Source organism: Rhinatrema bivittatum, chromosome 9 (genome assembly GCF_901001135.1).
Source record: "Rhinatrema bivittatum chromosome 9, aRhiBiv1.1, whole genome shotgun sequence".
Lineage (NCBI taxonomy): Eukaryota > Metazoa > Chordata > Amphibia > Gymnophiona > Rhinatrematidae > Rhinatrema > Rhinatrema bivittatum.
The window spans coordinates 40,888,221-40,902,007 of record NC_042623.1 but is presented as its reverse complement, the minus strand read 5'-3'; the positions used below and the strand labels follow the sequence as shown (position 1 = coordinate 40,902,007).

The window sequence follows — 13,787 nt, the reverse complement described above, 5'->3', positions numbered from 1 at the left end:
TCTAACTCCCCCCCGATCTTTGTCTTACCTTTTGCACCTGCTTCCAGGCAGGCACAAGTTGTGTGCGCCGGCAGCCTGCCGGCACACGATCCTCCGACAGCGGCAAAATGGCCGCTAAGTTGGAGGCATCTGGCCCCACCCCTTTTTGCAAGCCCCAGGTCTTACATGCGTCCTGGGGCTTTATGCGCGTCACCAGGACTTTTAAAAATAGGCCCGGCGCGTGTAGGGCTTTTAAAATCCGCCCCTTTGGTTTCAGGACGTTAGGCCCAGTTCTAGAATTTGACTGCAGCACGTGCAGACACACAGACGCACACGATTTGTGTCTGCTGGCAATGCATAAGTGAGAGAGAGAGATTTTTAAACACAAAAAAAAAAGGGAAGGTAAGAATGTAATAATTATTTAGTACTAAATTTGAGGAAGTTGATATTCAAAGTTTTGACAAAAAGCAAGATATGAAAATTCTCCCCAATCTTGGCCCCCAGGCTAAATGTTTTAAAAAAATGTAAATTAAAAGGAGGTGCTGTGGGGGAGGGGGAGGGAGCTAAGGTTAGCCAGCGACTACCCAGCGACTTACCCAGCTAAAAGTTGGCCAGGTAATTCCGATCAGAAAATAAAATTCCGCCCTAAAGTTACCCGGCTAACTTTGGCTGCGTAGATTCAGCAGCAAACTTATCCGGACAAGTGCCGCTGAATATACGGGCAATGTTAACCCAGATTAACCTAACTGCTCGCCGGCCCATTCGGTATCCACCTCACAGTATTTTTTTCGCTAGCAAAATCCACAGATCTGCACGGCAGACTTGAACAACTTTCTTTCATTGGATTTTTAAGAATGGGCGCCAGCCGGCATTCACCCATCCACCTACCAGCCCTATCAGCTCCTTCTGCTGGTAGTCTTCCTCTTGAAAGAGTGGGGCGATCCTGTGCTCTGAAATAAGACAAAACCATTCAGCAGAGCTTCACTTGGCAAGATCTACCACGTGGCCTTGCGCTTTAAAACTGACCCAGACAAAGTGGCAATAAATAACAGCAGAGGAGGAAGAAATGGTTTTTATCAAATTGGCACCTACAAATGTCAAGAGCAAGATCCTACGATACACTTGCCTCTCACCAATCACTGCAGAGTGCAATGAGTCTTTTCAGGGATAAATTACTATGCTCAAAAGTTCCCACAATGTTCCAAAGAGAAAACATTTTTATGGTTTGCTGTTTCTAAAATTAACTTTTGGGTTTTCAGATTTGTTCTTTTTTTTTTAAACACCAAGAGGACGATTTTCTAAGCTATTTATCCTAGGTGTAAAACAGCTTGGCTCTGCTCAGCTAGAGGTATGTGCGAGTTTCCTTAGCATGGAGTGGCAGAGACAGCTGGGAAGAAAAACATTGGGGGGGGGGAGGAGGGGAAGACTACAAGTTTTTTCCCCAGTACGTCAGGCCTGGAGTGGAGGAGGAACAGCCTAGTGGTGAGAGCTGCTGGCCAGGAACCAGGAAAGCCTTGGTTCAAATCCTTCTTTTCTCCCACTCATGTGCCTTGTGACCCTGGGCAAGTCACTTCGCCCTTCATTGCTTTGGATACAAACTCAGACTGTTCGTCCTCTGGGGACTGGGAACTGCCTAAGGTACCTGGACTGTACCTCACCTTGAGCTCAGGCTTGGATAGGTGTGAAATTAAATCCAGACCAAGAAGAGGTCAGCTCAAGGTCAATCCTATGGTGGGCTTTTATCAGAACATAAGAAATTGCCATGCTGGGTCAGACCAAGGGTCCATCAAGCCCAGTATCCTGTTTCCAATGGAGGCCAAACCAGGCCACAAGAACCTGGCAAGTACCCAAACACTAAAAAAATCCCATGCTACTGATGCCAGTAATAGCAGAGGCCATTCCCTAAATCAACTTGATTAATAGCAGTTAATGGATTTCTCCTCCCAAGAACTTATCCAAACCCTTTTTGAACCCAGCTACACTAACTGCACTAACCACATCCTCTGGCAACAAATTCCAGAGCTTTATTGTGCGTTGAGTGAAAAATAATTTTCTCAGATTAGTCTTAAATGTGCTACTTGCTAACTTCATGGAATGCCCCCTATTCCTTCTATTATTCGAAAGTGTAAATAACTGATTCACATCTACTCATTCAAGACCTCTCATGATCTTAAGACCTCTATCATATCCCCCCCTCAGCCGTCTCTTCTCCAAGCTGAACAGCCCTAACCTCTTCAGCCTTTCCTCATAGGGAAGTTGCTCCATCCCCTTTATCATTTTGGTTGCCCTTCTCTGTACCTTCCTTCATTGCAACTATATCTTTTTTGAGATACGGCGACCAGAACTGTACACAGGAACTATACCCACTTAATTTTATAGTTTATTACATGCATATATCTTTCAGGACTGCAAAAAGAATGAGTGTTTTCTATCAGTCGTAAATAAGGGCCCTCCAGCAGAATTAAGGGATAGTGGAACATGAGTTTCCTCATACTGACTGTTTTGGATTTTTTTTTTTAACTAATAGGCCTAACCCTAACTCCTCTCCATTCTTCTTTTTTTTTTTTTTTAAAGACCTAGTACAGACTGAGTGTTGTCCCCCTACCATCCTGCTGGAGACAGTAATACTGGCAGACTGTGTGTGGCACCTAGGTATATAAGGCAGAGTCTGTCGAATCTTGCTCTGTCTCCATCTGCTGGAGGGGAGGCAAAACCCAGGAGTCTGGACTGATCCAGGTACGTACAGGGAAATTAATTTATAGCGTGGTCATATCTGGTAGATGCGGTGTTGTAAACTTCCTGTTTCTTCCTCTATACCTGCCCTATTTTTCCTTCCTTGTTTCTGCACGGAACAGCTGGAATGCATGTCTGGAACAATATCCTGTCCCCACAATCAGGGTTTATGCTTTCATCTATTCACAGGAGACAAATACATCTTCTCATGCCATCTGTAAACACCAGTGCCTAATTTACAAGACCTGAACCTATTTCCGATCTGCAGCCCCAGAGCAGGGGCCAGCCCAGTGGCTCGGTGCAATTAGATTCCCGGCTTGGGTCTTTTGTTCCCCAAAGTTGGCCAAGGTGGGAGGTGGGGGGGGGAGGGAAGTGAGGGAAGCAAAAGGGAGGAGGAAGAGACGTGGTCATCATTCAAGGGTGCTCACCTAGTGACTGGATTCAGGGTCTTGGACAGAGTCCTGGTGCATGGCCTCCAGCTGAGAACTGTCACTGTTAATGAACAGACTAAAGCAAGTTGGGATGGGAGGTAGAAGCCCAAAAGTAGCAAGAGGAAACGGACAGGTTTAAAACAAAATAAAGAAAGAAAGAAACCTACACAGAGTACTTGTTTGGAATGCTCTGTGGCTGATCAGCAACTCAGCAGATCATTTCCTGAAAATGCCAATGGGATGTGCAGAATGAAGCAATTTTATGCTGCTGCTCGAAAACATACGGTATTTCTAAACTGCACTCAACTGCGCATATGCCTCACCTGTGCCGACTTGGGTAAAAAGAAACCAATAACTAATAATTACCGGAGTTGCATGTGCACAGATGGGAAAGGACCCTGAAATAAAGCAGAAAAGAAATGGCATGAAACTCTTTTCTATACAGCATTAAAAACAAATCTTATCTGCAGAGTTTGGTTCTAAACATACTGACCTGCTTTTAGCAAGCTTTATATAGCAGTAGACAACCAGAACTAAAATTGTACATTTTTTAGATTATCAGCTATATAAATTTTTGTTTTCCTATTTTTTATGGCATTCCATGTTTCATCCATACAAAGAATCGGTTTTGGAATAATAGTGTTTTCTCACTAACTTTTTTTTTTATTACTTTTTGTAACCACAGAGCACAGAGAGTTACCAACGTTTTTGCATTATCCAGGATATTCTTATGATAGACTGTAGTCCTCTTGTCTTCTGTATTCTGAAATGAGAATTCATTTTAGGACAGATCAGCATAACAAAAGCTTCCAGGACAGGTGCAATCATACCTCAGTCTCCCTATCTCTACGGTCCCACTCACGTCACCCCCATAACTCGGCTTACTGGTCTAAGCCAGAACACGTCATGCCAAATAACCGGAAATCAGCCACCAAAGTGCCGTCAGAGACCGTGGTTTTGTTTGTGGAGAGTGAAAGGACTTGCTCTAGACCTGGCCATGATGGGAGGGATGTTGAGGAAAACAAACACAAAACAGCACAAAAGTCCTTCACTCGTGGTTATCTGGCATTCTACCTGCCTGCCTAATTTTACATTTACATTCACGTCCTACCGCCGGGCATTGCAGTTATCTCCACTAATCGACAGGAGGATACAGAACATGGGGGTCAGATTACTCAATGCAAAAATTAATCCCGTTTGGCACTAGCATTCTTTTTTTTTTTATTTTAACCATTTATATTTTGAGACGAGAGATTCCACATAACAGAATTATTCATGTCCTGTGGAGTTCTGTGAAATGTACATGCTGGAGAAACAAATCCACTTCAAAGGCAATGCATTAGCTCCATCCCCTCCTCTCTTATCTATTAGAGGAATGCAGGGATATTTTCATTGATCTATCTGGAGCCGTTTTTCTACTGCAGTGGATGTTTAACGAGTCTAATGTCAAATAGCTTATGACCATGTTTCTTCCCCTAAATTTGTCTAATCTCCTTTTGAACCTGGCTATATTATTTGCCTCAACTACATCCCGAGATGATGAATTCCACAGGTGAACTATGCATGGCCTGAAGATGTATTTTCCATACAGAAATACTGCATCCTCAATTAGGGAAGGATTGGGGGTTTGGTTTTTTTTCATCACTGCCAAATTCTCTTTTTATGTGGGTCTTGCAGTCACAATCATCATGCCAAAGTAAACACAAGAGAAGAGCAACAGAAGATCAGAAAGCTTAGATTAAAAAAAAAAAAAAAAATCAGACATTTTTCTTACCAGTTCAGAAATTAATTTCCACCAGTCTCTTCTGAGGGTCTTGAAGTGAAAGCATGGCTCAGCATACTTAACATATTCCAGGCCAGAGTGTAAGTTTTCCCAGAACCCTCCTAAACCTTTCCTCTGTCAAAATCAAAAAAATACAATAAAAAAATATTTCAGTAACAAAAGGCACAAGAGAGTGTGGTAGTGTAATGAATCTTAATTTCCTTTCCCACTAGCGTGTTGCTGTCAAGTAGATTAATGCAATTATGAAACTGTTGATTTTCCATTTTTTTTTTGTCATACATTAGGAAAAAGGCAAGCTTTTTTACACTACGGCATGTAAAAACGACCAGGCCTGCTCCCACCGGTTCTCTGAATGTGGACCACTTTGAAAGCTGCCCTCCTGGATATGATTTTTCAGAGCGGCTCACCTCGCCAGCAATCTGAGTTTGTCGTCTTTAGCCCGGCACAAACCCAGCCTACATGCAAACACGAGGCATCTGCTTACCCTGTGGCCTGAATATCAGCTTGTTAGGGGGCAAAAGTATGCGTACGAAATTACAACCTCAAAAAAATCAAAACAAAAAAAAAAAAAAAATCCCCAGCAGCATGAAGCACACGCATGTGCTATGCCTGTATATTTTTTTTAAACTAACATACGCAAGTAGTTTTTTCTCTCGACCAAGTCACGGGAATGCCTCTGTTTAATGCGGCGGTTGGAAGTGTGCCTGTTCTTGAAAACACACATGCACGCTTTAACCGACTGAGAAATTCGCTTAGGCAGATTCATCCATTCTACCCCTGCAACACCCCCACTCTCTCCCCTCCTCAATTTTACCTTCGTAGCTCTCAACTAAGAGGATAACTTTAAAACAAGCGTGCACACAGCTATATGGACAAGCATGATCATGTATTTTCTATCGCGCGCACAAATGTATGCACAGTATACAAAATATGCCTAGGTGCACGTATTTGTGCTCCTAATAACCATTTACACAAGGAAATGTAATTAGAATATTTTCCTGAGCACTTCTCTGCTTTTATACATGTAAATGATCACATTTTATAACATAAGTGCATGAAGGAAATTACCAGTTTTACCAATTAGTTCACCAGTTTGCCCAGTCTATCTCTAGGTCATCTAGACCCCCCCACTGGTTCTTCAGCCTGCACTCCCCCCCACGTTTCCCCGACCCCATCACTCAGTCTGTATTTGGCTATAAAGAATTCTATTCTTAGACAGGATAATTAACAGGTGTAAATATGAGCAGGTAACAGCCGTGCACGTGCAGGTTATAAAATAGCAACTTATACGCATAAATGTTGGGTCCCACCCCAGAATGCTTCTGACCCGCCCCTAGCCTGTCCCTTTTTTTAAACAAACAAATTTATTCATGCACTATTACTTACACGTGCATGTTTGAGGTTTTTAAATAGCACTTACACGAATACATGCTATTTGCATGATCATCTGCTAATCTGTGCGCTCGCAACTCTTAAAATTAACCTTTAAGCCTTTGAGAATTTACCTCACAGTATAAACGAAAGAGCTGCATTTACAGATCTCTACTGTTAGAATTTCAGCTTTTGCGGTGTTAGCTTACAATGAGACGAAAAAATAAAGAACCCAAGCCCACAGTCCTATTCCTCAAAATACAAAAAACAACAAAAGGACACTGCATATAGCTCTCAGTGCTGTGACGCTCAATACATGACCATATCAAATGATACTGATGAAACCGCATCAGCAAGCCTGACAACGGCAGTATCTCTCACAACCGCCGTCCGGTCTGATCGTCATTTGCGGTCCGATTATGTTTGTTAAACCATGTTATTTTCAAGGTTATTTTCCAAATGTCATTCAACAGATATTTGAGTAATCCATCTGTTCCCCAATGCATAGATTCAATATTAGACCCGACAGCGGCCGGTATTTCGCGACTTATCAGTCGCTTCTTCAGGAGTATATTTTGTTATGCCAGAAACTTCTTCCCGGACTGATCCGTCTCAAACCATTTTCAACAAACCATTTTCGCAAATGACGATCAGACCGGACGGCAGTTGTGAGATATACTGCCGATGTCAGGCTTGCTGATGCGGTTTCATCAGTATCATTTGATATGGTCATGTATTGAGAGTCACAGCACTGAGAGTTATATACAGTGTCCTTTTGTTGTTTTTTGTAGTTTACAATGAGATCCATATTCGGTGCACTTGTCCAGCCATACGCCAGGACTTGAAAATTCTGTCAGTCTAGCCACCCTTGATGTGGGGCTGGATACGTTTTTAGCCAACTTAAAAAAAACAAAACAAAAACTTATCCAGCTATAGCAGATGTTTTCAAGGGGCATTCCACGGTGGACAGTTAGCCGGCTAACACCGATTTTTAGAATTACCTGGCTAACGTAGCCAGATAACTTTAGAACAGCCTAATGAGTACTCCTAAAGTTAGCTACAAAGACTTATCTGATTAAAAACTTTAAGATAGCCGAGTGCAATCAGTGGTGTGGGTGCACCGCTAATATCCTGGTTAACTTTGCCAGCTGGCCAGCACCTGAGTATAGACCTAAATAAGTTCTGTTTTGTGCGTAATAAAAAAAAAAAAATCAAATACCCTTAACACCACCACTGGAAAACCAGTCACAACGAATGCTCAACAACGTTCCCTTTAAGCTGCGTGGGGATCAGAAGATTCGTTTAACCGTCAGGCATTCTCCAATTGTCTTCCAACTCGAAGCACGCAGGGCCCCGTGTGGTTCAAACCAGAGTAACGTCTCTTAGAAAGTTAGCCAGCGTAATAGTGCACACACTAGGCTTTGTGCCTGCACTTTTTAACATCCAATCTAAAACGCACTGCTTTCCTCTCATGACCTAAACACCTCCCCCTCTTTCTAGCTCTGCTAAAACGGGAAGAACAGGACAACGCTCAGACTGAGTGTTTACTCAGGAAAAACTGTCTTCAGAATAGGTAAAAGCCTTATTACATTCTTATTACTCGATCGCTACACTGGCAACATGGACAAGACACGAAAGTATCCTACACTGCCAACACAATTCAAACTATTTAACACAGTCGCTCAAAAGTTATTCCCCCAGCCCACAGAGCTCATTGGCTCCGCTAAGATTTGAGTCACGCAAGAGAGCCGAAGGAGAGCGCTACACGGTCATTGTGCATTTGCATTTCCAGCTATGATTTAAAAAATAAAAAATAAATAAAATAATATTTTTCTCTCAAAAGCAGCACCTCGGCTCAATTCCTCCTCCGAAAGGGGGAGAAAGCATTCCAGGGCAGCACAGCGCTGGGCCTCTCTCAGAGCACTTATTGAGCAGCCGGGCTAAAAACCAGTGATTGAGTCACAGGAGACTCAGGCTCAGTTCCTACCTTCACGACCATGAGAAAAAAAGTTACTGAATATTTTATCCTCTGACCCTTGCTGGATTTCACCCACCTATGCTGCTTTCCCTAATGGTCCAAATGCATTTGCTGTATTTTTTTTTTTTGTGCTGTTATTTAATTCTCTCCTGCACCTTGAATTCAAAGTGCCCATAGAAAAGCTCAAATAGCGACTTCATAGAAAGCACAACTCCTTGTTGAAATGCTGCTTCATCTAAATACAGAAAAAGTAGTAGCCGTGCCGTCTTTGGCAAGCCTGTTCAGCCAGATTTAAAGCAAAGTCATGCGAACACGGGCATTAGCATCTAAATGGTACAGTATTTGTTGCAACTTACTTTGACAATAGGCAATGCAATAATATCTGTTGTGCACATAATCCCAGGAATAGCCTAGAGGGGAAAAAAAAATAAAAAATCAGCAAATCACAGACGAGTCCAGATCAGATAGCACATTGCACACACATCTCATATTCCATATAACTAGCCCTTCTCAATGAAAATTATTTACCAAGCTTATCTGATTGACCTCTTGGCAGCACCTCTAAAGCAGAATTTAAAAAAGGTCTCACAATTGCTTTTTCTATTTTAAGTATCTCAGGTAGTATGTAAAATAGATATGCGTTATTCCCCCAATATTTGCTGCCCTGTTTTGATCATCTCTTTAAAAAAACCCCCCCCCCAAAAAAAAAAAACAACCCAGACTCCATCTGAGGTCGAGTACCTGATGTCCTCTAGAGCATAAATAGTAGTTAGTTGCCTTTGATGAAGTCACTGTGCCCATATATGCAGAAGGAGTAAGCATTCAGGGTAGACAAAAAACAAAACAGTCTTCCTTTCACCAGCAGCAGCACAGAGAAAGCACATAACTACAGTCCTCCACATCCCAAGATTCCCTGCACTAAAATCTTTGGGGTGCCGATGCTCACTCGTCCCATTCAAATATGCTTCCTCCAGCTCTGTGACGTGACATCAAATGAAATGCATCATGGGAGTAAGAGACTCTTGCACTATAAGTAACCACCCTCCTATTCCCAGTTCATTATCATTTACATTTTTTGTGCTAAGATGCACCAGATAAAAATTACAAAAAAAAAAAAAAAAAAGACACCTAAAATGAAGGGTAAACATTTTTATGGTTTGGAATATTGAGACCATCAATTTTTTAATCCCTTGTAGCACCAAAACTCAGTTCCCGCAAAGAGCATGCCATCAGGTGCTATAACTGTAAAGCTGAACCTGACATGGCCCTTCCAGAGAAAAAAATACTGCTCCCACACAATTGAGGGACTCAGAGCAGAAGTTAACCAAAAAAAAAGCTAGGCTTTGAAAATCACAGATCCACTGGGTTCCCCTCCCCCACCCAGCTCAGACAATCATTTATGGCACATCTCAGCTATCCTGTGCAGGCAATTTTCAAACTGCGCATTTTGGGACAAAGTCTGCACAGGCTTTACTCAAGGACTTTGCCCCAATTTTCGAAATGAAATCATGCACATACATTATCTTTGAAAATTTCTCACGCGTCCAAAATACCTGTAGACCTTTGCATCTGCTTTTTCATGAAAAGGCATGCAGAGTTGAAAATGCAGTTTACGCCATCATATTCAGTGGCGTAGGTAGCTTTCACCAAGATATTCAGTGGGAAATAAGTCCCGCAGAATATGCTCAGGTAGGTTTATAGTTATCAGGGTAAATTTAAACCTCCTCTCCAGTACACCAGATTTAGCCAGTTAGGTTTAAGCTCCGCCTCAGAACCCCTCTGTGCAGCTTTTTTTTTTTTTTTTTTTTTTTTTTTTAATGCAGATAATGACTCATCTCCTTAAAATACTTATTCATTGTAAGGGGAGAAAATTCAAAATCTCGGGATGGTACATACCCAAACTTTACCAAGTATTTTCAAAAACTGTACTTATGTGCATAAATTTACTTTGAAAATCCTTGGGTAATTGGCCAGGCACACAAAATTTCTTCACACAAATACAGCCCTGTTCCAAGCAGGGCATAGCTTGTAAAGGATAACTTACATACACACTTTTTGAAATTAAAAAGGATTACCACATGTCCCAACTCTGCCTCCCCTGGAAAGCCTCTCCCGAGTTTGCGCAAAAACACACTCAAAAACCAGGTTACGCATGTACTTTTCTGTGCACTGGCCCCTCAAGGATTTGCAAAATGCCACATGCATGCAGAAAACAGGGTTTAATGTGCCAGAATCACTTTGAAAATCAAGCCCAGAGAGTCCAATAAAGCCTAAGCAAAGGCTTGGTCAACGACCCAGGACTTAAGTTGCTTTCCCCCCCCCCCCCCCCCCCCCCCCCCCATAAAGAAAGGTAACAGGTTTCCAAGTGTGCCTCCAGAGGAATTAAATCCGATAGCAAAGGCGTGGATCCCGATTTGCACAAGTGAGAGATATCTCAGCTCCCTTATCCGCAGACCCAATGAAGGGCAGGCTGTCCCATTGCAAGGGAGCCCAGAAAAGATTCTGATAAATTCAGGAAAAGCTGCCGCCTGCTGTCCCTCCTCCTGCTACACACTCGCGGGGGGAAAAAAAAAAACCTGAACTTCTGCAGGATTTTATCCAAAGACAGAGCACAAGGACAAGGGGATTCTATAACCCAGCTTCTAATACGGCCGAACCTGAATTCAGGAATCAAAATGGCTTACCATGTTCCAGCAAGGTACAGAGGTGTAAGGCAAAAGCTTGCTCAGATTACTGGCCTCAGGAATTGTTCTTCTATACAAGGAAGCTGAAATGTGATGATAAACAAGGCAAGATTTACAGAAGAAATGTTACTGAACTTGATGCATGGAGATTGTTTATTCATAACTCTGAACATAAAACTTGTTTAAAAAAAAAAATAATAACCCATTTCCCGGCATTTTCCCTGCAGAAGCTCTTTCTGTAACAGAATTCACAAAATTTCATTTTGAAAGTTCTCTCACATTTTCAGTCTATGGAGAACAACCCCTTACAAAAGGCATCAGCTCAAACCCTTTATCCACCCGCAAAGTAGAGAGATACTTTTTTTTTTTTTATATAGGAGATAAGATCACAAGACTTGTCATATTGGGTCAGATCAAAGGTTCATCAGGCCCAGTATCCTGGTTCCAACAGTGTCCAAGCCAGGTCACAAGTACCTGGCAGAATCCCAAGGGGTAGAGAGATTCCAAGCTGCTTATCCCATGAATAAGCAGCAGATTTCTGCAACGCTACCTTAATAATGGTTAATGGACTTTTCTGCCAGAAACTTATCCAAACCTTTCTTAAACGCAATTGCATTAATAGATTTCAGCACATCCCCTAGCAACAAATTCCAGAGCTTAATTGTGCGTTGAAGAGAAAATATTTTTATTATTATTAGTTTTAAATGTTTTACCCAGTAACTTCATTGTGTGTTCCCCTGGTCTTTGTGCTTTTCGGAAGATTAACGGTTACTGATTATTTTATAAACCACTCCTGTATCTCCCCCTCAGCCATCTCCTCTCCAAGCTGAAGAGTCCTAACCTCTTTACCCTTTCTTCATAGGAGAATTATTCCTTCCTCTTTATCCTTTTGGTTGCCCTTCTCTGTATCTTTTCTAATTCTACTGTATCTTTTTTGAGATGTGGTGACCAGAACTGCACACAATACTCAAGATGAGGTTGCACCTTTCTGTTTGCTGGGGATTATTAGTAGAAACTGGTTGGCTGAACCAGATAATTTATTAATTTTACTGTGTACAAAGCACATCTATCAATGCAGTACAGGAACACAAGGCTTGTTTCTGGTTTTGTTAGTAACAGTGGCCCAACAGCCAGATTCGGTGCAAGCATATTTGGCACCCTAGGCAAACCTTTGGTCATTCACCACCCACAAAGATAACCATTAGTGGCAGTGGCTCTAGCACAGTGCTCCTTTCTTTGCTGGTATTGGCTCTAGTACAGCACTCCTCTGGCCCTCACACTGGCAGGATTTTGCCGACCCCCAAAATCTTGGTGCCCTAGGCAAGTGCCCAGTTTGCCTAATGGAAGCACCAGCCCTGCCAACAGCATTCACATATAGAGCAGACACTGAAACAGAAGCAGCTGCAGCAGTGTCCTACAACACACGTTAAATAAACCCTTAAGAGCATAAGAATTGCTATACCGGGTCAGACCGAGGGTCCATTAAGGTCCAGTATCTTATCTCCAACAGTGGCCAATCCAGGTCACGAGTACCTGGCAGCAGGCCCGGCACACCGTGCCTTTGCACTGGGTAGCAGGCCAGCAGCAGCAGGAGAGGCCACGAGGACGCCGGCAGAGCCTAACCTGCCAGTGGCCAAAGAAGGAGAAGCTCGTCTTCTATGTTTGCACATACACCCACGTCCGCACACAGATTCTGCTCCTCCCAAGCAGGAAGGCTGGTGGGCCGCGGTGGAGCTCAACCCACCATGGCCCGAAGACAGCAGGAGGCCCGCGGGGCCGTAGTGGAGCTCATCCCATCACGGCCCGATGACAAGAGACCATGTGTGAATGTGCGTGAGTGTGTGTGTGTGTGAGAGCTTGTGTGCCTTTGAGAGCCTATGTGTCACATATAGGCTCTCACAGCCATGTACACACACAATTTATCTGTGAGGGAGCCTGTGTATGTTAGAGAGATGGAGTGTGTGAGAGAATGAATATGTAATTGTGCATGTGTGTGAAAGAAGATAAAATATGTACAGCCCTACCTCCCCCAATCCACGACAATATCAGAGTGACTGGAAATCAGATCCCAGGTATTGAGAGAGCAGATTTTTTAATCCTTATTAGTTTTAATTATTGGGTGTAATTTGATGAGACTGCTCTTTTGAAATATTTGGGGGGGGGGGGGGAATAGAACATTTTTTAATTACTGGATTTTTTATTCAGCAAATGTTTCAAAATATTTCATTGGTGTTTGGGAAATTTTCGATATTCTATTCATTAACTGGTTTGAAATATTCTTTTTATGAATATGATTTTACTATTATGAATGATGTTTTATATTTCTTGATTTTATTATTTTATGCTTTTATGAAGAATGGTATTGTTTCTGTTTTTCCATTGTTACTCTGCATATAGGGCTGGCTTGTTGGGGGTTACAGTTCAGTTCTTCTCAGCACATTTCTGTTTATACTTTCTGATCTCTTTATTCTGTATTGGGTCAGGGTCTCTCGGTGTTCTGCATATAGGACAGAGGTGAGGTATTTTGCTAGCATGTAATTTCTGTGTAGGGATCTATAGCAGCCTGGGTTTCCTAATAAGAATTTTATTGGTGTTCTAGGGCCTGGTGTAATATGTACAGTGTTGCCTTTTCATAGATAAGGTTGTTAGGGTTGTTTTGGTATGGCTTTCTGAGGGCCAAGCCCACACCCAACATGCATTACAAAAAGTCTAATTCCATAGGAGTTCCAAGTGTCTTTTTTGCAGAGTTTTCTGGTTGGCACCACAGAAATGCATGTAAATATATGCATGTTGCAAGTGATATTTTTGCCTCAGCAGACTGTACTTTT

At 42.4% G+C, this 13,787-nt stretch overlaps 1 protein-coding gene across 4 annotated transcripts in view; it reads right to left on the bottom strand.

Moving 5' to 3' along the window:
• Positions 1–13,787, bottom strand: part of GSAP (gamma-secretase activating protein) — a 113,610-nt gene that overhangs the window by 36,949 nt on the left and 62,874 nt on the right. For all 4 annotated transcript variants that reach the window (XR_003858609.1, XM_029615706.1, XM_029615705.1 and 1 more), the window contains 6 exons: positions 10,960–11,042; positions 8,632–8,685; positions 4,918–5,040; positions 3,848–3,906; positions 3,510–3,541; positions 868–929 (listed from right to left, as the gene is read on the bottom strand). Coding sequence is in view for 3 of the 4 variants with exons in the window: in XM_029615706.1 (XP_029471566.1) it covers positions 868–929; positions 3,510–3,541; positions 3,848–3,906; positions 4,918–5,040; positions 8,632–8,685; positions 10,960–11,042 (413 nt within the window). In the remaining variant the exon portion in view is untranslated. The remainder of the gene's footprint in view (positions 1–867; positions 930–3,509; positions 3,542–3,847; positions 3,907–4,917; positions 5,041–8,631; positions 8,686–10,959; positions 11,043–13,787) is intronic.